The 13,032-nt window shown below is 62.4% G+C and overlaps 5 protein-coding genes across 5 annotated transcripts; all 5 read right to left on the reverse strand.

The window, feature by feature from the left end:
• Window positions 1–75: 75 nt before the first annotated feature.
• Window positions 76–3,477, reverse strand: RHTO_00523 (sodium/calcium exchanger membrane protein; the record flags this gene model as incomplete). Its single annotated transcript, XM_016414207.1, has 8 exons — window positions 76–117; window positions 180–443; window positions 500–601; window positions 656–840; window positions 891–2,459; window positions 2,513–2,820; window positions 2,886–3,022; window positions 3,082–3,477. 8 exons carry the CDS (start codon window positions 3,475–3,477, stop codon window positions 76–78), a joined length of 3,003 nt encoding a protein of 1,000 aa, XP_016277214.1.
• A 245-nt stretch (window positions 3,478–3,722) lies between these two features.
• RHTO_00524 (uncharacterized protein) lies at window positions 3,723–5,622 on the reverse strand (the record flags this gene model as incomplete). The annotated part of the gene is made up of 2 exons (XM_016414208.1): window positions 3,723–5,172; window positions 5,228–5,622. The coding sequence occupies 2 exons, from the start codon at window positions 5,620–5,622 to the stop codon at window positions 3,723–3,725; spliced, it is 1,845 nt and encodes a 614-aa protein (XP_016277215.1).
• Window positions 5,623–5,940: 318 nt separating this feature from the next.
• On the reverse strand, window positions 5,941–8,873 carry RHTO_00525 (Sel1-like and Tetratricopeptide-like helical domain containing protein; the record flags this gene model as incomplete). The annotated part of the gene is made up of 5 exons (XM_016414209.1): window positions 5,941–6,905; window positions 6,971–7,109; window positions 7,170–7,383; window positions 7,439–7,584; window positions 7,647–8,873. 5 exons carry the CDS (start codon window positions 8,871–8,873, stop codon window positions 5,941–5,943), a joined length of 2,691 nt encoding a protein of 896 aa, XP_016277216.1.
• Window positions 8,874–9,301: 428 nt separating this feature from the next.
• On the reverse strand, window positions 9,302–10,917 carry RHTO_00526 (uncharacterized protein; the record flags this gene model as incomplete). Its single annotated transcript, XM_016414210.1, has 6 exons — window positions 9,302–9,388; window positions 9,451–9,756; window positions 9,823–9,861; window positions 9,934–10,356; window positions 10,416–10,469; window positions 10,528–10,917. The coding sequence occupies 6 exons, from the start codon at window positions 10,915–10,917 to the stop codon at window positions 9,302–9,304; spliced, it is 1,299 nt and encodes a 432-aa protein (XP_016277217.1).
• Window positions 10,918–11,294: 377 nt separating this feature from the next.
• RHTO_00527 (uncharacterized protein) lies at window positions 11,295–12,870 on the reverse strand (the record flags this gene model as incomplete). Its single annotated transcript, XM_016414211.1, has 7 exons — window positions 11,295–11,354; window positions 11,415–11,717; window positions 11,777–11,815; window positions 11,875–12,169; window positions 12,228–12,355; window positions 12,413–12,457; window positions 12,517–12,870. 7 exons carry the CDS (start codon window positions 12,868–12,870, stop codon window positions 11,295–11,297), a joined length of 1,224 nt encoding a protein of 407 aa, XP_016277218.1.
• Window positions 12,871–13,032: the final 162 nt, after the last annotated feature.

Below are 13,032 nucleotides of genomic sequence, written 5' to 3' on the forward strand. Positions count from 1 at the left end.
CGTCTGCGTCTGAGTAAGTTGCATTGGGATAGAGTAGAGGATGCACAAATACAGAGAGAGAGGGGCTTGTCGCGCTCATGCCCAGATCTCGACGCCGACGTTGATGGCCATCACGCACTGCGGCCCAGAACTCAGTTAGCTCCTGTCACTCGAGAAGATGGCGAAAGGAAGGCGCTCACCATCCAAGCAGCGATCAACGCCGCTCCCACGCGCTTGCTCATCCTGTACGCATTCAGCGGGACAACCACCATCGTCCCGACGAGTATCGCGAACAGCCCCACGCCCGAGACGACGAGCGTCTTGCTCATCGGGACGTGGATGGGTTGGCCGCGCGCTGGGCCGAAGAGGATTAGGTACGTCCCGGAGAGGCCGACGCCGAGGAGGATGTTGAGCATGGGTCCGCCGAAACAGGCTGCGATGGCCATCGTCGGGTAGCCCATGCGCTGCGAGATCAGAACGAGTCAGCGAAGAGCGAGGAAGGAGGAGCGAGCAAACGTACCGCGACGGTGGCATTCGCAACGAGGTCGCCGAGCGAGTTGCCCATGGCGAAGATGGTGAGGCCCAGGATGGCGTCCGAGATGCCAAAAATGTGGCCGAGAGTCTGTACACACAATGTCAGCTCTAGGCTTGGGAGGCAGAGCGGAGCGTAACGCACGAGGAGAACGCCGACGACCTCGTTGACAATCATGAGGATCCAGACCATGGCGATGGCGAAGCCCAAGAAGCAGAGCGACACTCGTCCAGGATGTCGCGAGTTGTGGAAGAAGCGGTAGGCGACCGAGGCGGCGAGAAGACCGACGAGGCCGGCGGCGACCAGGTACCACCATCGCAGCTCCTCAACTGCGGCAAGCTGTCAGCGTCTATCTAAGCACACACGGTTCAAAACGCACCGAAGAGTGCCGACACAACGAAGAGCGGTCCGAGCAGGCACTGCAGGGCCGTCAACACCCTCGTGACATGCTCCTGCGCCAGATCCTCCAACTCCTCCTCGCTCAACCGCCGCACTCCCTTCCCTTCGTCCGTTCTCCGCACACCATCGTCCTCGTCTACCGGTACAGGTGTCACCGTCGCCGAGCCAGTCATTCGGTTCGGGCTGGTGATGCGGAAGTAGTCGAGTGGGCCGGTCGCGAGTGCACGAGCTGGCGTGGGCGAGTCGAGCGGTGTGGTCGACACTTCCTCCCATGCGTGCGAAGGAGAAGGCGCTTCCGCCTCGGCGGCTTCAGCACGGATGTGCTGCAGCCGGTGCGAGGGCGAGTTGTCGTGTGCGACGTGAGAGTGCGAGTGGACGTGAGGATGAGGGTGCGAGTCGGCGTGCGTGTGCGCAATAGCAGGCGAGTGCAGTTGTCGGCCGATGGCCTCAATCGCAGCTTCGGCATCAATCCCGCCTTCACGATCCGCCTTCTCGCCATTCCAGCTCGCATCGCCTTCGTCGCTCGGCTCCTCCACGACCGGCAGGGTCAGGTTGAGGACGAGGAGGGCGGGTACGCATAGCAGCGCTGTACACTTGCCGACGATCGATTTCGAGCGGAAGGACTGAAGGGAGGGGAAGAGCGCGCAGCGCCAGGCGTGGAGGAGTCGTCGGCGGGTCGAGCGATGTTCCGGCTTCTCGCGGGCAGAAGTGGTCGAAGGAGGGGAGGAAGGGTGATCGGCGAGGATCGTGTCCGACCCGCTGTCGGTCGTGAGGAGGATCGAGGGAACCCGTCGAATTGTCGACGAGCGCGAGTCGTCCTGGATCAGCGGCGACTGAGCGTCCTTCCAAGGGTTGTCGACGCCCTTGGAGAGGTCGATCAATCCTTGCTCGTCCTCCTCGTCGTCCACAGTCGCCGATCGGTCCGTCCAGGTTCCTCTCCTTTCGCCTAGCGACATCCTATGTCTTCTTCGCTCAGCATCCGCCATGACCCGCTCCGCGAGTACGTCGTCCGCTCCTCCAAGCTGTAATGCACCCGGGTGCTCCGGCTGACTGAGTGCTCGTCGTCTCCCTCGTGAATCGCTAGCGCCGCCAAAGCCCAGGCCCAACCCCTCCTCGAGCGCATGCTCGTGCTCCTCTGCGACCTCGTCCAGCACGTCGTGCGAATGCGCATGGTGCTGATGTGCACCGCCAAACACCGACAGAATGTTGGCAGCCGACGAGCGGTCGGACGAGAGCGAGTTGACGACGTCGCGAAACTCGATGGCGCCGAGTAGGGAGGGTCGAACAGAGCGAGATCGTCGTCGACCGCCGCCCATGAGAGGAGTAGGTGGAGGACGGGTGTTGAAGCCGGCGGGGCCGGAGAGGGAGGTTGCGCGTGAGCGGGAGTGCGAGGGAGAGAAGGTGGGCGTCATGGGTGGAGAGGCGAAGGGAGAGCCGGGTGGGTGGTAGATGATGGACGAAGAGGAGTATGCGGGAGAAGCGTCGCGGTAGGAGTGTGAGCGGTTCAGGGAGGGTGTCGAAGTGCCGGATGGCGGCAGGGTAATCGCGCCTGCGGAGAAGTGGTTAAGCAGCAGAAGAGAGACTTGGGCGAAGTAAGTGCACCTTCTTCCTCTTCCCATTCGACATCGCCATTCACGATGTTACCGTCCGCCTCGTCGTGCTCGTACTCGCCCCGCGCCTCACGCAGCCGTTTCCGCTTCGCCTCCACCCTTCCTTCCCACCAGGTTCCGACCGCAACGTACAGGACGTAGACGACGTAGAGTCCGACCATGAGGAAAGCCTCCCACAGGTGGATGTGCGAATCGTAAAGGATGCCGAGCGTGAGAAGGACGGCGACGCTGAAGAAGCCGATGTCGCGGAGGAATGTTCGTCGAGCGACGCGGAACGGCTTGATGAGCGCCATCGTACCGCTGCAAGCCTGAGTGTCAGTCTGAGGTGCTTTGTCGCCTCGAAGCGGCAGGAAGGGTCGACTCACGCGACTACCGAGACGATAAAGCTGGCTGTACCGATCAGCTCGCCAATCGCCAAGCTTCCCGAGTCATTCCTGAGGGCGGCAAACGTCGAGAAAACGTCGGGACTGCCGTTGGAGAAGGCGAGGAAGGTGACACCGGCCTGCGAAGGAAGCGTCAACAGGCCTGCACCGCCATCGAGTGAGGTGAAGGGGTACGCACGACGCTCTCGCTGAGCCCGAGTCGGCTGGCGATGTGGCTCAAATTCGGGCAGAAGAACTCGGATGCGCAGATCCCCACAAAGGCGAAGAGGAAGACGAGCCAGATTACCATGAGGGCGAAGATGGCGACTCGGGGAGCGCCTGGTGCCGCGCTCGTGTACCAGGCGAGCCAGTCGATGAGCGCCTCCGACTCGTCTGACCCTCCTCCATCCTCCACGAGCCTTTCCAGCGACCGCTTGGCGAGGTGTGCCGCCGTCGACCGTGATCGGGGCGATGAGGCGAACGCGGAGAGTGGTGCGATGGCGCGCCAGCAGGCGAGGTTGAAGACAGCAGCGAGTGCCAGAACGAGGTACAGCCGGTGTCTCTGGCGCACGCCTGACCCGCTGGACGGTGCCATGGCTGCAGGCGGACGAAGAGGTGGAGCCAAGAACGGAGCCGAAGAACGCGGCGGCGGACAACCACTACCTCGCATTCTCGCTGGGCAGTTCTGCTACGCTCTATGCTCCTTCAAAGCAGTCAGAAGGAAGCTGGTGCAGCGGCGAGGCAAGAGGAGCTGATAAGCGGGCAGGCACCTCCTCCGAGTCGTTCTGAAGAACAACAAGCTGTGTACAGTCAAGCGCCCCGCCAACTCCACTTGCTACCTCAACCGTGGACCCCACTGCCATCGCCGCTGTCAAGCTCGTCGACCTCGTCCTCGCAGACCGGCCCGCGACTCCCGCGTTGCGGAACCCTGACCCGTTCCGTCTCGCCCAGTCGATCGCCGCCGTTTCCGACATGCCGTCCTGCCTTTGCACTCCCTCGAGGTCCCGCGCCAGCACGCTGTAAGCCCATCTGCTGCGCCGCGAACCCCTCAAGCCAGTCGTCCTCCTCCTCGTCCACTCCGCCTACCTCCCCTCCTTCGCTGCCATAGTCCGTCTCCTCTGCGCTCGACTCGAAGAACGACGAGACGACGCTCCCCTCCGCCGCTTCAGCCGCGTCCGCCTCCTCGTCCTCCTCTTCCTCAGACGAAGTATCCGGGATCGAGTCCTCGTAGTACCCCTCCTCCGCCTCGTCCACATACTCTTCTTCCTCTTCTACAGGCGCAGCAGGCGTCTCGAATGTCCCGCCAGTCGAGTATCCCGCCTCGGTCAACGCGCGCGAGATCGCAGCGGTCAACTCGGGGCTGATGACGGCGGTCGGAGGGGGAGGTGTCGGTGCGGGTGCCGAGCTACGAAGGCGAGGAGGGGACTGGCGTCGGTTGTGGATTGGGCGGAGAGGCTGGGCTAGCGGACTGTCGATATTCGGAGGGTCGAAGAGAGAGGATGCGAGCATCTCCCACAGCGTGAGAGGTCGGTCGTACGCAGCAGGGGAAGGAGCAGCCGCTGAGGCTGGAGAAACATGTGAAGTGGGGCGGGGGCCGTGCTGTGATGGATGCGACGAGCTGGTAACGTTCGTAGTGGGCGCAGTCGAGATGTCACCGTTCGCCAAGTACTGCGCTGGAAAAGATAGGAACCTCGACCAGTCATGCGCGGCGGAGAACGCCGTCTGCTGAGCTGTCCACGAAGACGACGAAGACGACGAAGGCGCAGGCGAGACGAGTACAGGTTCGATGCGACGGCCCTTCTTGGGTGGACGAGCAGCGGGAAGAGGCGGAGGCGGCATGATCTCCCGGTCGCGGTCCCGCTTGCGAGCCGTCTTGTCGCGCTGAGGAGGCGGCTGACCGGCCTCTGTGGCCGTGCCGACGACCTGAAAGTCGACTGGCGGCGTGGGAAGGACCGGCTCGAACTGGGCAAAGCCGTCCGACATTGACGCTGGCGCGTCCGATCCTGACTGCACGCTCACTACCGCATCGGGGCGTTCCAGGTCCCCGTTGTCGACGGCTTCAGCGGCCTTCTTCGCCTTGCCCGCCTTGGTTCGTTCCGGCCGTGACCAAGCGGACGCCTTCTTCGACTTGCCTTCGGGACGAAGCGCAATCGTGTACTTGCCGACGTTCTCGTGGTGATAGAAGGTGAGACGGTAGGCGTCGGGAGGAGCGGAAGGCGAGATAGGGTTGAGGATGTAGGCGTAAGTCGGCGAAGGGCGGGCGTCTGTCTGAGCAAGGGCGCGGACGGTACTGCCAGAGCGAGGAGACGTCAGTACAATCCGTTTGAGTGGAACCAGCTGCGCACATCTGCTTGTGAACCCATCCACCCGAGCGAGCGATTCTCTCGACCATGGCGCTGCGGTCTTCCGGCCTCGCGACAACCAGCCAGCTCTCCGGGACGCCCGTCGCGCCTCGCGCAAGCTGAACAGCCTCGTCGCAGACCTCCTGGATGTCCTTGACCTCGCTCGGCGCCCAGTTCGCCGCCTTCTTCGCTTCCGTCCAGTACCACTTGTGTGTCAGGCAGACCTGGTAAGGCTGGAGGTTGGTGATGCGCTGGGGGAAATCGGAGGGCGGCTTGTGCTTCTTGCACTGCGAGCAACGGATCAGCGGCGTCGTCGAGGTGGTCGCGACCGGTTCGTGTTGTCGAGGCTGTGTCGCGGCGTGAGTCCCGCTCGTCATAGGCTGGGCGGGCGCCGCCATTGTGCCATCCGCACGAGTCGCGAGAGCAGGACTGAACAAGCGCGAGCAGCAGACAGGCGAAGCGAGTCGAGTGTGGTGGGGAGAGCGACTTCGACGCGAGCGAACGCGGTCAAGCGATGAAGTTTTGACAAGTGCGAGGGAAGCGCTGCACTAGTCTAGAAAGCATTGCAGTAGTGTGTACGTGACGAGGCGAGTGCAGGAACACGAAAGGAAGAGCGAGAGAGAGAGTGTCTGTTCGTGTGTGTAGAGTTGCGGAAGATGCGAAGTGAATGTCCATCTCCTCCCCGGCGAGCCCACCTTCTATGCCTCGTCGTCCCCTCACATGATTGTACAGTCCTTGTCCTCGCCAGCGTTCTTCCTCCGCTGCAGGACCTTCTCCCTCTCCTGCTTGACGTCCTCACTCGCCGGCAGCGTGAACCCGCCCTTGCCGTTCTGCGGTGTCGGGAGGCGGACCTCGGCGGGCTGGAGCGGTGCGAACGGGCGACCATGCTGAGGCGGTGGACCAGCAAACTCGGGGAAGCCTCCGCCGTTGCCACTGAAACCGACGGTCTGCGACCGCTGGTGCTGTCCCTCGCGGTGGTCGTACGCGAGCGGACCAAAGTCGCCACCTTGCTGCATCGGTCGGAGGTTGTAGTCGAGCGGGACGGGCGGAGGAGCAACCTCGGGTCGAACGGCTGACGGCTGGGAGTAGCTGCGCTGGCGGTGCATAGGCGGCATCGGCGGGACGTCCGGCAAAGTCTTCTCCCTGCCCTTGCCCTTGCGGTCGATTCCAGCCGGGCCAGAGACGGAACGCGCATCGGCGCTGGTCGTGCGCGGGTGGCCAGGCTTCTTGCTCTTCCCGCCGGTGAGCGACATGTTGCTCGGCTCCTTCTTGAGCATCCGCGCAGTCGACAACCTCGACTGCTTCTCCGGAAGCTGGAAACTGCTCGTCGACCATGCCGCGCCTGTCTCGCCTGGACCAGGGCTCGTCCGCTTCGCCGACTTGACGACCTCGGGAACGGGTCGACCAGCCAACCTCAGCCGGTCCTGTGCGCGCTTGTCGCCATGCGAGGCGGCCTTGCGGAACCACTCGAGCGCCTCGCGCTGGTCCTTGTACGTGCCGATGCCGATCTCGGTGAAGTAGCCGCACGCATACTCGGCTTTGGCGAGACCGGCTTCGGCAGCCTTCTTCGCCCAGAGGTAGGCTTCGGTGTCCGATTGAGGCAGGACGCCGGGCGAACCGACGAGGTACCAGGCGGTGAGGGCGAAGCAGGCGGCGGGGTGGTTCTGCTGGGCGGCGATGTCTGCGTGCATGGCGAGGTCAGTCCCTGCAGACACGTGGTCGACTCGCGAGCGGTTCGAGACGCACTGTAGTAGTGGATGCTGAGCGCAGCGTCTTGCGGGCAGCCCATCTTGCCGTACTCGTAGCACTCGCCGAGCCTGTAAGCCGACGGAGCGTACTGCAGCTCAGCCGCTCGCGCGAGAAGTTCGGCGGCGTATTCCTCGTCCTGTGCAAATGAATCATCAGTCCTGAACTGCTTGTATGCATGCGAACAGCAAGAGCGCACCTGGAAGACGACGTTCTCGATGCCCTTCTCGTGCAAGATCGCCAGCTCGTGCAAGCTCTGCGGCTGAGGCGGGTCGACCTGGTCGGCGAGTTCTGCCGCGCGAGTGAGCCACTGGACGCCATCCTTGGGTCGCTTCGAGAGACCGAGTTCGCCGTTGAGCTCAGCGAGGCCAAGGCGGTGCATGGCGCCGACGTGCGAGAGGACGGCAGCTCGGCTGCGATGTGTCACGGTGAGCTCAGGAGACACAGCGCTAGTGCAGGTGAACACACCGGTAGAAGCTGACAGCCTTGCTCAAGTCCTTGCGGGTGCCCCAGCCGAACTCGAGGCACTGCGCCGCGCGGAACGAGCCTGCTGCGTGTCCGTGCTTGCCGGCCGTGAGAAAGAGCGGGAACGCCTTGTCGTAGTCGCGCTTGCCCTGCATGACCGGAACAATTGGTCAAGTCGCGAGGCGTTCAGCGAGAGGTCGAACGAGCGCACCTTGTGCGTCCCAATTCCCTGCGTGTAGCACTCGGCGAGGAAGTACGAACTCTTGACGTGCCCGCGTGTCGCCAGCTTGTTCAGCAAGGCGATGCTCTCAGCGACAAGCGCCTGCTGCTTGTGCATCGCCTCGATCTCCCGCTGCGAAGGCGGCGACTTGTCGCTCCTGTCGACCGCTTTGCCCGCCGCCATCTTTTCCATCACAGTCGAGTGCTCGAGGTCCGCGACGACGTCCATGACGAACGTGCAGAACTCGAACTGGATGTCGGGGTCGTTCGTCTTTTTCGCGTTCTGCCGGTACAGCTCAAGCGTCTTGTCGTGTGAGAGGAGGGAAGCCATGTTGCCGGGTTGCAGGTGGGATTGGTCGAGTAGTTGTGCGGGAGGAGGCGGAGATGGGTCGTTCGAAGTCGAGGAAGAGAAGCCATAGAGGGAGGCGGAGCGAGACGAAGTGATGGGTGCTTGCGAGTACCGGGGGCGGTGCGGCACTTCGTGTGAGGAGTAGGAGCCTGAACCGGAGCCGGACGAGCCGCCGCCACCGAGTTGATGCCGCTTGTCGACGGGAAGCTGTCGCTGAGACTGAGTCGAGGGGGTGGGAGAGTACTCGCGGGAAGAGCCGGAGTCGGGCTGGACGTGCGCGTCGAGTCCGTAGAAAGAAGATCGGCGCTCGTGGTGGTGTTCTGCTCGCGCTGATCTTGCGGTCGCAGGCGGCATGTCCGTCGAGGAGGGGGGGAAGGTGCCGTCGACCGTCGCTGCTGACGGCGGTTCGACGCCGAAGAAGCTATTTGGTCGTCCAGTGACCGCCCCGCCATGCCGCACTGCCGCGCCCTGCGCTACATCGCCGTCACCTCCCCTCGTCCCAACTCCTCCACCTCGAGCGGCAGTCTGCACCACCTCTCCTGCTGACGCGCCCGCTGAGTACAGCCCTGCAGTCGCACCATCCGCATTCACACCCGCAAGGCTCGAAGTCCTCTGCTGCGCCGCTTTGGGTCTTCCGCGATCGAGGACAGAAGAGGCCTCGGAGTTGGGTTGGCCCATCTGCCGGCGCGCCGGCGGCTCGTTGTCCCTCAGGGGAGCAGTCGTTGTCGAGTAAAAGTCTCCGGAGGACTGTCCGCGCCACTGCTGCTGCGAGGGAGGTCCTCGTCCATCTTGATGCCGATGCGGGGTTGCTGTGTCGAGAGCTGGCGAGGGCTCCCCTGGGTACGGGAGGGGCTGAGCGAGAGTTGCCATCGCGCTGAGCAGCTCGATCGCAAGCCTGATGCGAGCGTGTGAGGACGAAGCGGCGAACGAACCTCGTCCAACGTTTCTCTCGCCAGAACGCTCCCCTTCGTCATCCAGCAGAACACGCTCTTCCGGGGGTTTGCGGGTCTATGCTGATGTTCTGACGCTGTTGCTTGTGCCCACTGAGTCGCCAGCTCACTCGGCGCGCTCCCTCGCCGTTTACCGCTCCCTCGGGACGCTCTGCTTTCGGACGGCTGCGAATGAGCACGCGGAACCTGGGCGCCGCTGCCGACAGCTTGAAACCCCCGTGTGCATGGGCTACCTCGGCATCGCTGGCGGCGGGAACTGCCGAGCCCGCTATCCCGCCTGAATCTCCTCGTCGAGACTCGGTTCTCGCGCCGCTGACCGGTACTTCGCCGCAATTCTGTACATTGCGCTCAATGACGGCCTTGGATGCTGAACGGAGACGACTGTGACGCGGAAGGACGTGGCGAGCAGGAGTGGAGGAGGTCGTCAAGGTCCGGCTATTGGGCGGACGAGGTCAGCTACAGTCGGGAGGAAGCGAATGAAGGAAGGGCGGACGCACCAATTGTAACACGTGTCTGATAGGCTGTTGCCTGATTCGCTGAACGGTCGCGCCTACTTCCGCCATAACACCCTCGACAACCGCATCCGGCGTCTCCATCAAGATCCGCCTCGACTTGAACGAGTCCAGGTGCCGTAACCACTGAATTACTTGCGTCTTGCGTTCTCCGAGCTGTCGCGCTCGAAGAGCATTGCCGGCGTTTTCGGCGGCAGACTTCTGGGCGGTCAAGGACTGCAGGAGATTGGCGCTTGAGAAGTGCAGGGTGCGGTAGAAGGCATCGACGGCGCGTGTGTCGACATTCTCCCACTGCGCAGGTGGCAAGGAAGGTAAGTGCAGGCTACCTGGCTGTACAAAGCAAAGCAGGCGGCTGACCGGTCGAACAATACCTTCGAGGAGGTCGTGGCGGGTCGGCTGCCAGAGCACTCGTCAGTCGGCTGCAGATGGCGCTATATGTCGTTGACGGGCGGAAGGACTCGCGAGTACAAAAGTCTTGTCAAGCGGCCACCCCGTGGCGTTGTTGAGCAGAACGGAGACGTTCTCAAAGCGCTGTGCGGCGAGACGCGAGCTTGGCGAGCCCCAGTCCTCGGCAGTCGTCCGATCGAGCACCTCTTGCTTGTACCAACCGAGTTCGTCGACCCTCGTCCTGACAAGCGATATCCACCGGCCCTCAAGCCGCTCGTCCACGGGCACAGGAGCTTGTAATAGGTGAAGGGCGCCTGCGAGCCCTTGTCCCAGCGTCTCCTTCCAAGCAACGAAGTCAAGCCGAGGTCGACCATTCGAGTCAAGCTGATGGGAGGCGATAAAGTCGGAAGGGCGAGAGGAGGAGGAGGTGCGAGTGCCGGGGCGGAAAGGCGAGGTCGTGGTCGACGCTGCGTCCTCGTCGTGCGGAATATGTCGCAACAAGGGCTGTTGTGGAGCGAAGTTGGCGGACTTCTCGAAAGGAAGAAGGGTAAGAAGTGTTGCACCTGGATGTAAGGCAGCATCGCAACTTCTCCTGCAAGCAGCTCCCTGCGGGTCGGCTGGAGACGAAGGATCGGTCACTGGAAGTGAATACAGAAGCGCAGTCTCGTTACTTACCATGAGGCCTTTCAAGTTCTGCTCGAACGGGACATGGAGGAAAAGGTTTCCGACGAGCGCCAGGTTCTCCGAGAGGTATCCGTTTGCTGAGCCGACGTCAGCACCATCGCGGTAGGTGCGGTCCCTGCCCGCTCTCGTCTGCGCATTCACCCAGGAGCTGATTAAAATGAGGCGACGCTGAATCTGTCCCGCTAGTGGACCAGCATTCTTTGCCATCGCTTCCCTCCTCTGGTCGGTAAGAGCATTGGCGGTTTCCGTCATGACCCTGCGAACTTCAGCTTTGTACTGCCTAAACGTGAGGGAAGGGTGCGAGGTCGACGCAGAGTTGCTCGAGGCTGCGCTGCCAGGCGAGTGTTGCGAATGCGACCTCGACCGCGCGGGGGAAGCCATGGTCAATCAGTCGACGTCGAGGCCGGATTTGCTATGGTCGTCGTTGCGGAAGCCAAGCAGCAGAGCGGTTGAGACGAGCAAGACGCGGATGAGAAACAGGAGCGTGCTTGGCGAAGCGTGACCGGAAGATTCATCGGACTTTCCGCGGGGGAAAAGCTTCAATGTCTGTGCGGTGAGGCACGTCGTTCAAGCAGGAGGATGAAGGGCGAGCGAGGAAGACGAGTCTGGGGTCAACCTTCTCAAGCTGAGGTTGCGACTCGCATACTCACGCGCAAAGGCGCGCAGGGTCGATGAGAGCGTGCCGACCGATGATAGCATTGTTTACAAACGCGCAGGAAGCCATTTCTACTTTCCGCGCCTCTCAAAGGCCGCAGTCATTACGGTGGAGTGACGGAGGGACAAAGTTGGAGGCGCGCAAAGAGTTGCTGAAGAGTCGGCTGCACATGCATCAGGTCAGTTGCAATCACATAGCGGAGAATGGCAACAGCAGTACATACGAGCGGCTCAGTAGGCTCCAACACGGGAACTTCTTGAAGACCTTGCGCAACGCGGATAATCTCGGCGGTGAGGCGGTCAAGCTCTGACCCCGACAGCTTCAACAGAGTCGCGCGCGACCCGTTTGAGTGGATGTAGACGAGCCACTGAGTGACCATGTGCAAGCGGATGTGCACAAGCCGGAACCAGTTCCGATCCTTGGCCACCCCCGCAGCGGTCTTGTCACTCGCCAGCTTGTCGTGCTTGATGGTTTGTTGAAGCTGTCGGTAGAAGGCATCAACGTGCCCAGTATTGACAATCATCCACTGCGTATCCGATCTGTGAGCACGAGTTGAATTGGAAGACGGGGACGAAAGCGACGAACGGGCTCGACGACACCGTCAAGAAGTGTGTGCTGATCAGGCTGGGAGCTTGCGACCCATCAGCGATGCAGTCGAGACAAGAGGAAGGCGCGGAACGCACCAGGACGAAGGTCTCCCTCAATGGCCAGCCCGTAAGGTTCTCGAGAAGGGCGTGCGCGTTGACGAAGCGCTGCGTGATGCGCTCTGCTGAAGGTCGGCCCCAAACACGCGCAAGGTTCGGCGCAACCCTTTCTTGCCAGTCTCGAATCTCCTCGCATCTTGCGACAATGAGCGAGACCGCCTCCGTGTGGTTCGAGCGCTGCGCCGCCTGCAACTCGACGGACCAGACTCGAAGAGCGCCGTCGATCCCGTCGTGGATCGTTTTGATCCAGGTGGCGGCGTCCGAGGGATGTCGGCTGCTGTGACGGGCATCGTCAGCAAAATGTGGGTGAGCCATGCGATTGTCGAACGCACGTGAAGTGAGTCGAGCTTGCCTGGTGTTGCTGGTGGCTGCCGAGCGTCGCACGGCCGACAGGGTGAAAGGCAGAAGGGACAGGCGCAGACGGCGGCGAGATAGGCGAAAGATAGCGAGAGATGTACGGCTACCTCGATATGCAGATCAGCGTTGCTCAGTAGACACGGCGAGAATGCAAGCGCACCTTTATTCGGCGGAGGTCGCCTGTGAAAACCTCTCTTGCGTTAGGCTGATGCGCAAGAGCTCAGTCCGCCGGCACGATCAGTCTCGTTTGCGGACTAAACTCACAAGCATGGGAGCGGCCTCTGCCTCGAGAGGCAAGGCTTGCAACACCTGCACGATGTGATCGAGATTGACCTGTACATGGTACGGCTCGATCCCGCTTTCCTCCATTACGGCCTCCCAAGTGCGACCGCCCCTCGCGCCACATAGGGCAGTCTGCCAGTTCGTCAGGTCGCGGAGGCGCCGACTAATCTCCGCAGTCTGCGACGGCGGAGATTTGGCCCGCCAGTCGAGTTCGTAGCGAACAGGCCGGAGCAGGTTATCGGCATAGGCTGTGAAGTCGTTAAACGACCAAATAGGTGCTGAGGAGGCGAGAGTGTGGCCGTAGGCAGGCGATTGTCGGCCGGGATGTTGGGCCATGGGTGGCAGAAGCGACGCGGGAATGAGCAAGCGACCTAGCCGGGCGCTAGTGAGCGAAGGAGGAGACAGAGAAGAAGGGAGAGGAAGGCGGCTTGGGCTGAGCGGCATATCCGTGAAGCGAGACAGGAGCCGGGCTATTGTGCCGGGCGAGCCGAAGGGGCG

Source organism: Rhodotorula toruloides, assembly GCF_000320785.1.
Source record: "Rhodotorula toruloides NP11 unplaced genomic scaffold Scaffold1, whole genome shotgun sequence".
Lineage (NCBI taxonomy): Eukaryota > Fungi > Basidiomycota > Microbotryomycetes > Sporidiobolales > Sporidiobolaceae > Rhodotorula > Rhodotorula toruloides.